Below are 13,551 nucleotides of genomic sequence, written 5' to 3' on the forward strand. Positions count from 1 at the left end.
CTGGGAGAGGATTGTTTATGATAAGTAAGGTATTTATTATTTGTGTCAGACGAGTCCACCTTGTTAATATTGTGATAATGACCAGCTGGCTCTTACTGTTACCTTATAAATAAATGAGTGGAATTAAACTATGCCGAGTTTAATAAATATTTACCTTGTTCCCTTTTGGTCCAATGTCTCCCCTGTCACCTTCAGGTCCTCTGTTACCCTAACAAGACAGTAAGGAACATTAGAGCAGAAATAAACAGTCGATGTTAAAACAGACGTTGTGAACTTACATTGATGCCAGGGAATCCTTTCAGGCCATGTGCACCTAACATTCCCTAAAATAAAGTATGATGTACATTTTACTCTTACATACAGAGTACAAAGATTTGGCTTTGGCTGCATTTAATCAGTCATTGTTAAGCATGAAAAAGTTGAATTAAAAAGTTGCATTGGATCTTTTTTTGACAGGACACTGCAATTTTTGAGATACTGTACATAAAAATGTAAGGTTTGTAGTTATCTTGGTGTTCTGGTTAATTTCTAACATATTTAGGTTCACTTCAAATTTAATAACAATGATGTCATAGTTTTTCTGAGCCAGACCCCTTGTGTTCAGCTAAGAGAGCATTATACATTGTGTAATGTTTTTCTCGCAGAAAAATACACAGTATTGTTACTGAGAAAAGGTCAAAACTAATTTGAATTTAATTTTTATTTCTGGAAGATTTACAGTCATGTCATATATTGGAAAAAATACTGAATATAACAGGCAGCCAAATATTAGTTGTTTTCCCCATATTATGTTGACTACAGTTGAACTGAATTTGACTTTTACCATTAGTCCTTCAAATCCTGTCTCGCCTCGGGGGCCGACCGGCCCTTCAGGTCCCTGTGAGAGACAAATGACAAAATAAACTACTAAATAACCACACTGTTTAAAAACAAATTCAGCATAAAGTTAAAACAACTTGTTTTTCTCAATTCAACCTACTATTTTAAGTTTTGGCTTAAAAAATTGACATACACTTTAAAAAATATCTGTAGAAATTACTGGGTATTACTGGCAACTAGCTGCCAGTAACTTACTCTAGATTTTACATTTATGTTATTTACCGGCAACAGTTTGTTCAAAGTAAAATGAACATTAAATATTTTCAGTCTTTATTTTTTACAGTAAGTTACTGGCAACTAGCTGCAACATTACAGCTAATTTTTTACAGTGTAACTTAAAAAAACTTTAAAAAAAAAAAATTTATTATTATTTTTGGGCCATTTTTGCCTTTATTGGAAAGATAGTAATTAAGGAGACGACAGGAAAGTATATGGTGAAAAGATGGGTATGGGATTGGCAAAGGACCTCGAGCCGGGATTCGAACTCGGGTCACCAGAAGTGCGTCTGCACCATGTGTCGGAGCACTGTCCACTACACCGGCCATTTCCAAACTGTGGTCTGCGGACCACTAGTGGTCCGTGAGGGTACTGCAGGTGGTCCGTGTAAAGGCAAAATTAAATATAAAATATTATATTTTTTTAAGAATTTTTTCTTTAAGAATCTGTTGTACTGATGTGATGACCAGTTATAGTTTTAGTGCTAGTAAGCCTATTTAGAGGTGCAGATGAATTCAGGACTTTGTGTAGACATATTTTATTATGAGTAATATGAGGTGGTCCGCGAAAATTCTTGATTACAAATAGTGGTCCACACACACAAAAAGTTTGAAAACCCCTGCACTACACCATCGGCTCCAACTAAACTAATCAAACAATTTCAACTTGAATTTATAAGTTAAAGTAACAAAAATATATGTTGATTTGATAAAAATGTTGCATATTTTTTACAGTGTATACTGTATAGCCGAGAGGCACAAACAAATGGTTACACAGCGTTTTCAGGTAATCAAGCTACAAATAGCTTATTTATAGATTCTGCATATCAAGGTTTTTTTTTTTTAAGTTATATTTTTTGGCCTTTTTTATTTAAACAGTGATAGAGGAGAGGACAGGAAAGTACAGGGAGGAGAGAGGGTAAGGGATCGGCAAATGACCACAAGCCGGGAATCAAACTCGGGTCGCCGAAAGTGCGAAAGCACCACATTTTTTTTTTATTGTTTATTTGTTTATTTCACACACATCATCATTCTAAAGGCAATATACATGTCGGAGCGCTGCCCACTATACCATCAGCTCCTACATATCAAGTATTTTGGCATTAAACAATACACACATCCCCTTTAAATTAAGATTAAACCAGTTTAGAGGAAGTATTATAAAGTGAATAAAACTGTACGCTTACAGGCTCTCCTTTTGGGCCAGGTAAACCCTCTCTGCCTGACTGTCCCTGTTAAAAAAACATATGAAGGCAAAAATGTTTCATGATAGATAAAAAACAAATTCACAGATGAGTCGGTCTACTACCTAGTTCCTTAGTATGAACTTAATGTATATCTGCGCAGCATATATTACAACCAACTAATGCAATCTCTTACATTTTTATATTTTTTAACAAACTTTCTCATTTGTTTTGTGCAATGGGTTCCATTCACATAATGATTCACCACTCACCTGCGGGCCCCTGGGTCCTGGAGGTCCGATCTGTCCCTCTAATCCCTGAGGACCCTAATTATAACATAAAGGGTTATGTACAAGCCATTTATCAGTAACTTTATGCTACTCCAAATAACAAATGACATACCTGTGTCCCTGAAGGGCCAACAGCTCCTGCAGGCCCGGGTTCGCCCTAAAAAAATAAAACTAAATTGTACATCTAGCACAAATTATATAAAAGTTATCACAATTGTAAAGAACAGTTTCACTTACACGAGACCCGTTAGGTCCTTGTGCACCGGTTACACCCGTCCAACCATTAGGTCCCTGAAAACATTTATATACACATCAGCTTATAGTATAATGCACATTCGCAAGGTAATGCTGTAATGTGAACTCTAGATCTTCTTGACAAGGCCCTAAAGCTGATCAGAGCAATACAGTCTTATTTTTTGTTGTTGTTGACAATCTATGCTACTTACTGGTGGACCTGGAGGACCAAGTGGTCCATCTATCCCATCATCCCCCTGTAAAAATGAATAATTATATAAAAAAATATTATTTACTGTAAAAAGCTGAGCTTTTGTACACATGTGCATGTAATAAACAAATATTTTGTAATTGGTGGACTGTTAATAGACGTTATGGCTTTGCTTACATCTGGCCCTGGTGGCCCTTCGGCGCCCTCCAGCCCTCTGATGCCTTGAGGACCCTAAAAATGATTAAAAATACAAACAAGTAATGATAAAATGATAAGAACAATTGTAGTAACTGTAAATATATTATAAAAAGATGTTATCAATTATGCTGCAATCATAGTTTGACAAGTACTGGTAAACTTACAGGAGGTCCGAGAGAACCAGGAGGGCCAGGTGATCCTTTTGAACCCTATAAATATAAACCACAGGTTTTACAATTCCACAAACACTTACAATTACCCCAAGGGCTTAAATAAAAATGTAAGTACACAATTCATTTTCTGACCACTAGATGGCAATACATACAATTATTTCAAGCAATGCACCAACATTGTGTGTTTGTATTGACTGTTTGTTTAATCATAGCTTACTTTCTCACCGGCTTTTCCCATTTCTCCACATGGTCCCTCTGGTCCCATAAGGCCCTGCGATTGAATGAACAGTGTTAGCTAAAGGTAACAGATTTGGCATTGGGGTGATCAAACCAACAATCTTTCAGTTGCTAATACCAATCTTTAACCACTAGTAACGTTCACATTATCTATACAGTAACTATCTTACCTCCTCCCCCTTCTCTCCAGGTGTTCCTGATTCTCCTTTATAGCCCAGAGGACCCTGTGTTTCAAGGGTAATAGGGTTTAAATACCCAGTAAAACAACAAAAATTATTTTCAGGTCAAGATACTGTAATAAAATACTCGTAATTGTTCACCAAAATGAAAATTGTGTGGATCATAGTGTTACAAGAGTCATTTTATGTGTATCATGTCACAACACAGATATGTTATGTATGGATTGACCTTTGGCCCTGGAATCCCTGGAGGCCCCTGAGGTCCATCCAACCCATTTTCTCCATCCTTTCCATGGACACCTGCTCTACCTATGACACCTTTAGGGCCAGGATCACCCTACAGAATGGTAAAACAAATCATAAATGGGGGAAAGATGCATTGCAATGGTGATCATTATGGCATCGCATACAGTATATTCAATTAGATCAATTTCTATTTGAAGTTGATCAAAATTCAACTCACAGAAAAAAGCACAAACCAAAGACAACCGTAAAAACTAGGGAGGAGTGGGTGGAATAAAAAAGTACATTTGCTTATATGCGTGTTTATAAAATGGCACTATACAAGGCTCAAATATTGTGGGTGGTTATCAGGGTGTTTTAATGAGATTAGGGTGTCTTAGGTGTCTTGTAGTACATTGCAATGTAATTGGTAGGGTGCTGTGGTTGCAGTGATATTGCGTATAGACCATAGTAGGGCAACCTATCGATCTCTCTGATGAAGCCAATACGGAAGGGATTTAAACTGCAATTCATCGACTGACCACTAGAGGCTCGCTCAAAAAGGCAGTCAATTCCCATAGACCCTCATGTTAAAAAGTCCATTTTTAGAGCAGAAAATAATATGTTTACAGCCTGGTAAAAAATTGTTTTTAGTCTGTATAGCTAATTTTGCCCTTCTTGACAACTGTGAACGGAGTGAATTTTTTTATAACTCATCCGTTTAATTTATATTAAGTCTTAAAGTTCTGCATAATTAAGGGCGTGGCCAATTGAGTGATAGGTGAACTGCCACCGCTGTCACGAGAGTCGAGCTAGGTGGGCGGGGTTTCAGCAATCAGCCACCTCCGCTTCACCCACGTCCCACCTCTTTACCCATTTTCGGATATCATCGAGTGATGTGCGGTGACGCGCGGCGAAGATGGCGAAGGCAGGCACCACCTACTATTGGTTTAAAAAAAAACGATCTTCAGAAACCTATGGGTGACGTCATGGACACTACGTCCATATTTTTTACAGTCTACGGTATAGACATAAGGTGACTTTAACAGACGTAAGGTAATGGACAGATAGACAGACTTAACTTAAAAGTGTGTTTAAAGGTCAACTGTGTTGAATTTAGCTGCATCTAGTGGTGAGATTGTGTATTGCAATTCATTCCAAAGTCCATAGCTCACCCCTAACATTCGAAACGTATAATGAAACTAAGGTAGCTCATTCAAAGGAAATAAAAGCAATACAGTTCATTATGTAAGGTCTTTATACACCACTGATAATATCGTTATGTATATTATATTGCATTTCTGACAAGAGATTCTCCTAAACGTTACACAATGCACCTTTAAATGATGCACCTAGATGTTATGTTGGCCAGCCCTGCAGAAACATCTAAATCCATTCATCCGTTCTTGTGTGAATGATACAATTGGCCAGCGACTGAAATATGAGGCATGAGCTTTGAGGTAAAAGGACTGCACACACAAATAACTTCAGTCTACTTCAGGCTACTGTGTTATTTTTCATTGGTCATGCTGAAGTGTCAAAATCACTGAGGTAGTGCCAGCCTTACTGTATATTTACTGTCAATCAAAACTTATCCTGGCATAGGCCATCATAATGCAGGATCTGTCACAAAGACATGGATATAAATGGTTGCATGTACTCTTGGGAAAATAAACAGAACTGCTATTGCAAGCCATCTGATGCCTTTCAGCAGCACAGACACGACATGTAACTGTCCTATTAAATCATACAAACCGCAATGGGGAATTCAGATTCAAGAGCCTTTGTTTACATCTGTGGTTAAGTCTCGGCAGACGCTTTTATCCAAAGCAATGTATAGTGCATTCAAACTATATATTTTCATCATTATGTCCGTATGTGTGTTCCCTGGGACTCGAAATCCAGAAACTTTTGGACCACTAAACAATTAAGCTACAGGAACACCTACAGTAAGAGGATCTTCATTTATTATTTCGAAAACAAATGTAAAAAAGCAGATGTTGCACATGGTACCAGACCTGAATACTACTGTAGTCCCCCCTAAAAAATGCCTATTTACTGTAGTTACTGGTAAATCCAATGCCTAGGTGGATTAAGTGACATCATCAAAAAATAACATTAAAATCTGAAGTAGGGGTGCGCGGGGCAAAAACTAACGCAGGGTTAGTTGTAACACGGACTGTTTACATTGTTGCACAAGGTTGAGCGTTTTGTTTTTCCGGTATTTTTTTCATGCTGCCAAAAGACAATCTCCCGCAAATTATTGGAAATGTATAATGTTTTTCCAGAGAGTTATTGATGAACAAGTGTTTTGGTGGCATGTAAGTTAATTTTTTTCATCATATGTTTTTTTTTCGGTTTCTAAGTTGGGTGTGTAAGATACCAAATCCAATGCTATCTCATATTAATCAGTGTCTTGTTGACTAAAACATAGCATCGTTTTGAAATATGTCTGCAGCTCTTAGCTTTTTTTCTTAACTTTTTTTGGTGGGCTTGAAAATATTTTGAACCAGCGGGGTTAATTATAACACTGTGTTACAACTAACCCCTCAGCACTTACGATATAAAAAACGGTAACGTTAGCGTAATTCTTGCCGTTGTTTTAAATAGGCTACACATGAATGATTGCTGGCTACCAACAAAATAAATGTGCCTGTCTTATCAAAAATTCAAATTGATTTTTGTTCATATCTTTTAACATTGATTGTGTAAGGTCACGTCAAAGATTGAAATCATAATGAAATGAATGGCTAAAATCAGACTTTGATGCTCATTATCTCAAAATTTGATTTTGAAACTGTAGTATGATTATTACAGATTTTTGTCATAATTGTGCTGCTTTTTCTCACATATTTAGACATTTTTTGTATCCATTTATAATTGAACTATTGTTAGAAAAGGGCTGGATTAATAAATACAGTGTGGATACCTGTCTATTATAGACAGATATATAAACAATATCCACTTCAAGTATATAGACAAAATAGTATTGAAATATTTGCCTGCAAACTTCATTTTAAGCAAGTGTTACAACTAACCCCCTGCCTGTTACAACTAACCCCACCTATGGGGTAAGTTGTAACGTTTGCACTTCTGTCACGTTTGGTGTAATTGTTCAAGAATGGTAAGTACTAGAAACAAACTTCAAATGTCAATTAGTAGCAGAGATGTGTGTGTTGCTTGTGTAAAAAATATAATGAATCAAACTCAAATATTTTTTGAATGATTGAGCCAAAACCAAAAAGCGTTAGGTTGTGCCCCACTCTCCCCCACTTCCTGTTTGCTTTCTCTCTTTACTAGTTCACATTTGCTTTTTACATCACATAACATCAAACACATTATGCAAAATGAATGTGATGGAGCCCCAAGACATTACCATGTCTCCCATTCGCCCTTCAGGCCCTCGATCACCTGGTTCTCCAGGTGGTCCCTGGTGGAAAAAAGATGGATGGAGAGAGATGTTAATTTAGCAGACCATTTGTTACCTAATATCAGGAAATACTTAGGTGTGTAATACCAGCCCAGTCTCATGAAATTATGAACTTACAGTCACGTCATTTTTTTATTCTTTTTCATGATACTGTCACGAATTTCCAAGTTTTTCGTGACCGTATCACGAATTTCTGTCATTGTCATGTATTGGTTACTCGACTGTTTTGTCATATTTCCTTACTATTGTCCTTTCGGTTTAGGGTTAGATTTACATAAAATGACATCCTTACTCAAACCCAACTCTAACCCTAATGCCAGGCGACAATGGTTTAAAAATCAGAAAATACAAAAAAATTAATCAGAAAAAATAGTATTAACCAATGCTTAAAGTGACATCCTAATGCAAACACCAAATCTAACCCTAAACCGAAGCGACAATGATTTTAAAATAGGAAAAAGCAGTTAAGTAAGCAATACATGACAATGACACATAAACAGAAATTTGTGATATGGTCACGAACAAACTCAAACCCTTATTAAAGGGATAGTTCACCCAAAAATGAACATTCTGTCATCATTTACTCACTTTCGTGTTGTTACAAACCTGTATACATTTCTATGTTCTGATGAACACAAAAGAAGATATTTTGAGGAATGTTTGTGACCAAACCAATCAAGGCCCCATTGACTCCCAGTAGGATAAAAAAACACTATGGAAGTCAATGGGGCCTCGGTTTGGTTACAAACATTTCTCAAAATATCTTCCTTTGTGTTCATCAGAACAAAGAAATGTATACAAGTTTGTACCAACATGAGAGTGAGTAAGTATTTTTGGGTAAACTACAGTATCCAGGTGCTACAAATCTGGCTCACCTGTGGCCCAGGTCTTCCCATCTCCCCTTCCGGCCCAGGTGGACCCTGCGCTCTCTACAAGCTCACAGAAAACAGAACAGAATCAGTAATATCCCATACATCCTTTCACCAAAACACAATGCCTCAAAAACCTACTGCACACTTACAGGCCAGCCTGCACGGAGAAGCTGGAAGAACGAGGTTTGCTGGAGTAGATAAAAGAAAAAGAGTTAGAAATAAACGAACGATCACAGAACTCTCCATGTGTTTGTATGCACAGCTACAGTACTGATCTCTACATTTGATTGCTTTTTCTTAAGCAGTCACAGCCATAACAGGGCTATTCTGGTTATACTAAAGCCTTAATGATCCACCCTACTCCAACCAGACACCAGGCTTAAAGCCGCCTTGTAACCATAAACTACAAAGAACTCACAAAGGCAACATCTTGCATGGATGATAAAAACGGACCCCGAAAATGAGCTAGGAGGACACAGGCTGCTTTCAATTAGAGAACGCTCAACAAAGCTTTGGTTTTCACAGATGCAAGCTGAGATACAAAGCTAAAACGTGATGGGTGAGGTGGGACTGAGTGGCAAGAACACTATTTGACCTCATGGGATACAGCAGTAGTAGAGATAAAAGCATTTTTTTTTTGCTGGGCTGCTTAACCCTACTGCGGCACGCGTTACTGCATTAAAAAAAATATTTGCCCGGAGGCAACAATGAAAAGAAATAAAGCAAAGACATTTCTGAGGTCAAAATATTAAATCTAATAAAATATTTAAACTTTTATGCCAATGCCACATTTAGCAGATGCTAAACTGTCTTATTGTGCATTTAAGGTAGATGTTTTAACCTGCACCCTCAGAAAACATTTACAAGGTACAAAAGTTGTCACTGGCGTGGTACCTTTACAAAAGAAGTACACTTTTATACCGAAAAGGTGCATATTGGTCAGTCCCTTCAGAAAAATGTGATTATGCGATCGAATGATTTAATGCATAATTAGCCAAAGTCTGCATATTTATGTGGGGGCCGCATTTTTTTAAATACGCCGCACTTTCGCCACATAAATTGAAGATTTCCACGCGCAAAATATGCAGGCCTTGCATGATTTCCTAATCTCCGCATTTTCGTAGAAAAAAGTCACATGTATCTTAGCAGAAAGCTGAAAAATGTTGCATTTACTTCACACAAGTGCAGCGTCCCCTGATGCCATGGGAACATTATGAAGTGACATAATTGCGTGACGTGAACATCAACGAAAAACATTTTGCAAGTTCTCTAATTTTTTGCAAGTTCCCACAATTTTTCCAAGTTCCCGCAATTTTTCCAAGTTCCCGCAATTTCATCGCATAAAATTGCATAAATATCCTCCATATACCATCACATTTTAAAAAAAACGTGCCGCAAGATCATGGATTTTTCACAGCAGCAATCACAAAAAAAAACTTAAAGGGTACATATTTGTACCAAAATGGTACATATTAGGACATATTTATAAGGTACAGTCCCAGTGACCACTTCTGTACCTCTTTTTCTGGAATGTGTGAATTGATCCCATGGTCTTCATGCTAGTTACTCTTTCCCCGCCATTGACGAGTTATCTCGTCAATTAAGTGAAAACATTTGCATAAATTTATTTTTAAGAAAAAGACCCATATTTAAGAGTTTATATGCAGAGAAAAAAAAATATAGATATGATGAAACTTTTTCCCCCGTTTTGTTTGTTTGTTTGTTTGAAAGCAGAGGGCTGTTCTTTCCTTTCATATATATACAAATATTATTTGTATGTTCATATATTTTTAGGAGAAAAATTTCCTGTAAGGCATTTTGTGAAACTTTTGTGAAATTCACAAAAAATGCTGGCGGGCAACTTAAAAAAAAAAATGGCTGGCGGGGAATGACTTAACGCATGTGCCTAAATCTAAATGTTTATAAAAACACACATCATGCATACTTTATTAGTGTTTTATTCAAAATAACACCTTTATTATTAACTATTTTATTGTCATTCAATAAGCATGGTGTGCTTAAAAAGAAAAGAAAACATTTAGTTTTTTATTCTTGATTCTACATTGTGCAACAGCGGCGTGTTTTGATGTACAGTATGGGACAGTTCAAAGGCCATATGACACAAATACCCCATTACAGCAACAAGACAAAATTCCTCCCTTTCTCTTTCTCCGAGGGCATCTTTATTCAATCTTGTCTGTGATGCTCCTCTGAGCTATTACACTACAGATACAGCTGTGTGCTGACAGCAACTTTAAAGGGATGAAGGATGGGGTTTAATTTGGTTGATGTGGAGAACACAGACAGGGACGGAGCATAGATGGGGAGGTCAGAGAACACATGGACAACAAGACTGAAAAGACAGTGGGGAGAATGATAGGATGTACTGAAACAAAGAAAAAAAACCTACCTGAAATTTAACCCATTCATCGGGTGTGTTTCTCCACAGGTAAAGGGTGGGCAGTCCTGGTGGTCCGGGGTGTCCTGGGACTCCGGGGCGACCTGGACGCCCCTTTAACCCAATTTCACCCTAGAAACATTACAGTGGTTAGGAGGACTTAATAAAAAAAATTAAAACTTGAAATCTTATTGCACTATTACACTCACATACGCATAAAATCTTACACAAAATCACAAACGGATGATAGCTTAATTATTACAATTCCACATTTATGTACACATCTGCATAGAAACTAAAACATCTGCATTACATAAGCAGACAAACAGCACATGTTTAATATGCAAAACAATACATGATAGATCAGTAAAGTTTAAACATAACAGTATTAAATTACTTTAGAAAATCAAGTTATTACAACATTTGGATTTCCTAAAGGAAATTGCAAGGCAACAAATATTGTGAAAGTTTATTTTCATTTTTAGGCTGTTGAAAGGTTTTCAAAAATTACTAAACAGATGTGAGACTAAGAAGCAGTTTCCCAGACAGGGCTTATCCTAGTCGCAGAATAAAATGCATGTTTGAGCTGCCTTAAGTTAAAAAACATCTTGCACTGACATATCTTAACATTTATCAGTGTCACAAGATGCACCCACCTGTATTGTTTTTTGTAAGGTATGTAGGTAAAAACTACTTAAATGTCCTAATATACTGTAACTAAGGTCTAGCCCTGGATTAATCTAAAAGTCTGTCTGGGAAACTGCCCCTGAAAGACTGATCACAATTTAGTACGGAAATATTAAAACACATAAAAGAAGACAAATCATAGATGAGATCTCTTTAAAATCTCAATTATTACTCCAATATTAATATCAATATTATGAATAATGATATCAATAATATTAAATAGAGAGCAAATAGAAATGTTTAGTCTCTTGCGTCTTATTTTAAATGAGACGAATATCCAAAAATCTCACAAATTAGATCTTAGAAGTGATCTCAACTGAGTTCAAATTTGTCAAAGTCTGCAATAAAAAGTCAATGTTATTGATGATTTCAATTAACCTAAATCAATACTATATTACCTATATAATTCACATTCATTTTCCAGCACCATACTCTTAATTCATTTGTCTCAATTGTGTGAAACATCTAAGACTAAGATGATACTGAAATGACACTCCATCAAATCTCATGAGCTATTTAATTTGAGCAAAAAAAGTTTCCTCTGCAGGAAATGATGTCACTGTCTGCTTATCAATTTTATCTGACATTAGAGCACAGTGAAAAAAGAAAAGAGAAAGAAAATGCACCGCACTGTACAGTCAATAAATCACATTTTACATTTATAAATGTTGTAAAAAACAGTGGAAGCCAGATTTACAGAACCTTACCTAAAAGCATGTCTTAGCAAGCATTTCTGATGTAACTGGGACTTGAACATGTGTTGTCTGATGTGATCAAGGTCATTAACGGTCATGAGAGGGTCAACTGTCATGACCGCAGGCTGTTGTGAACTTTGCATGAACTTCAGCGGTATACCTGAAGACTAGTCTGTTTCTATTTAGTAAACACACTGGTTATCTTACCTTACCACCTTTATCTCCAGGATAGCCAGGACTCCCTGGACATCCCTAACAGTAAACAAAAACATTTAAAGTCAAAGAGAATGAAGAATATTAAAATACACCTTTTATGTACAATGACAATGCAAGTTTGTTTAATTGCTATAAATACATTGTGACCCATATAGTCATTTTTTTTGTTTGTGAAAGGTGGCGTAATAATACAATATTATGTATTATTCTACATATTATTGGTCCGGTTTTCCAGACAGGGCTTATCCTAGCCTTAGACTAAAATCCATGTTTGAGCTGCCTTAATTTAACATATATCATTGTTTTGTCTCAAGATGCACACCAGTATTGTTTTTGGTAAGGTTTGTTTGTAAAAACTACTTAAATGTCCTAATATAACTAAGCTCTAGTCCTAGATTAATCTAAACCCTGTTCGGGAGACCAACCCGTAAAGTAGTACATGATTCTGTGAAGGTATAACCTTAATATGTTTAATATTTACTGAGTAAGGTCATGTCAAAGATTGAAATCAATGTGAAATTAATAATTGAAATTAAACATAGGACCAATCTTTTAATCAGATTATGAGACTTTAGCTTGGATTTCACAGACAGGGTCACAATAAACAATAACAATTTGAGGTATTTTCAACATGTTAATGAAGATGTTTACCCATTTCAGAGGTTCAGAGGTCAGATGAGCTCATAAAAGACCTATTCATTTTAGTGCCTCTCTTACCAGGGTAATACGAGCACATCATAAACTTAAACATGACCCTTTTAGCCATCAAAACACATCAGATGTCAACATGCTTTCTGCTGGATGACACACCATATGACTAACACAAGTGAACAAAAAAGCTTATAAATAGGAAGGTGATCATACTTTTTATATAAACAATTAAAACATAACAAACACAGTAAAGTAAAACAGTGATGGCAGACTACATTATAATATTTCAGGTGAAGGAGGTAGATAGATTTGCATTGTTATGGTTGAATACTGTAACTAACAACTATTTCGAATAACTAAAAGAATCATATTGTTATTGTAACATCACGCAGATATTAAAATATCACATCACAAGTTTTCTACTAATTCCTTCCAAACACAATACTACATTAACACACTTAAAAAGTCTTCATACATTTATGCATTAAGCAAATGCTTTTATCCAAAGTGATTTACTGGGCATTCTAGCTTAGTGGTAGAGAATTGCAGTGCAATAGGTCATGGGTTCAAACATACTGAT

General features: G+C 36.2%; 1 protein-coding gene across 1 annotated transcript in view; it reads right to left on the bottom strand.

Moving 5' to 3' along the window:
- The window catches only part of LOC135721694 (uncharacterized), an 87,151-nt gene that overhangs the window by 19,629 nt on the left and 53,971 nt on the right, over nt 1-13,551 (bottom strand). The window contains exons 8-25 of the mRNA XM_065244121.2: nt 12,312-12,356; nt 10,735-10,854; nt 8,474-8,512; nt 8,328-8,381; nt 7,399-7,452; nt 4,030-4,137; nt 3,792-3,845; nt 3,602-3,655; nt 3,376-3,420; nt 3,191-3,244; nt 3,015-3,059; nt 2,806-2,859; nt 2,681-2,725; nt 2,551-2,604; nt 2,282-2,326; nt 824-877; nt 279-323; nt 155-208 (exon numbers count right to left, since the gene is read on the bottom strand). Of these exons, the coding sequence (XP_065100193.1) occupies nt 155-208; nt 279-323; nt 824-877; nt 2,282-2,326; nt 2,551-2,604; nt 2,681-2,725; nt 2,806-2,859; nt 3,015-3,059; nt 3,191-3,244; nt 3,376-3,420; nt 3,602-3,655; nt 3,792-3,845; nt 4,030-4,137; nt 7,399-7,452; nt 8,328-8,381; nt 8,474-8,512; nt 10,735-10,854; nt 12,312-12,356 (1,023 nt within the window). The remainder of the gene's footprint in view (nt 1-154; nt 209-278; nt 324-823; nt 878-2,281; nt 2,327-2,550; nt 2,605-2,680; nt 2,726-2,805; nt 2,860-3,014; nt 3,060-3,190; nt 3,245-3,375; nt 3,421-3,601; nt 3,656-3,791; nt 3,846-4,029; nt 4,138-7,398; nt 7,453-8,327; nt 8,382-8,473; nt 8,513-10,734; nt 10,855-12,311; nt 12,357-13,551) is intronic.

This window comes from Paramisgurnus dabryanus, chromosome 18, assembly GCF_030506205.2.
Source record: "Paramisgurnus dabryanus chromosome 18, PD_genome_1.1, whole genome shotgun sequence".
NCBI lineage: Eukaryota > Metazoa > Chordata > Actinopteri > Cypriniformes > Cobitidae > Paramisgurnus > Paramisgurnus dabryanus.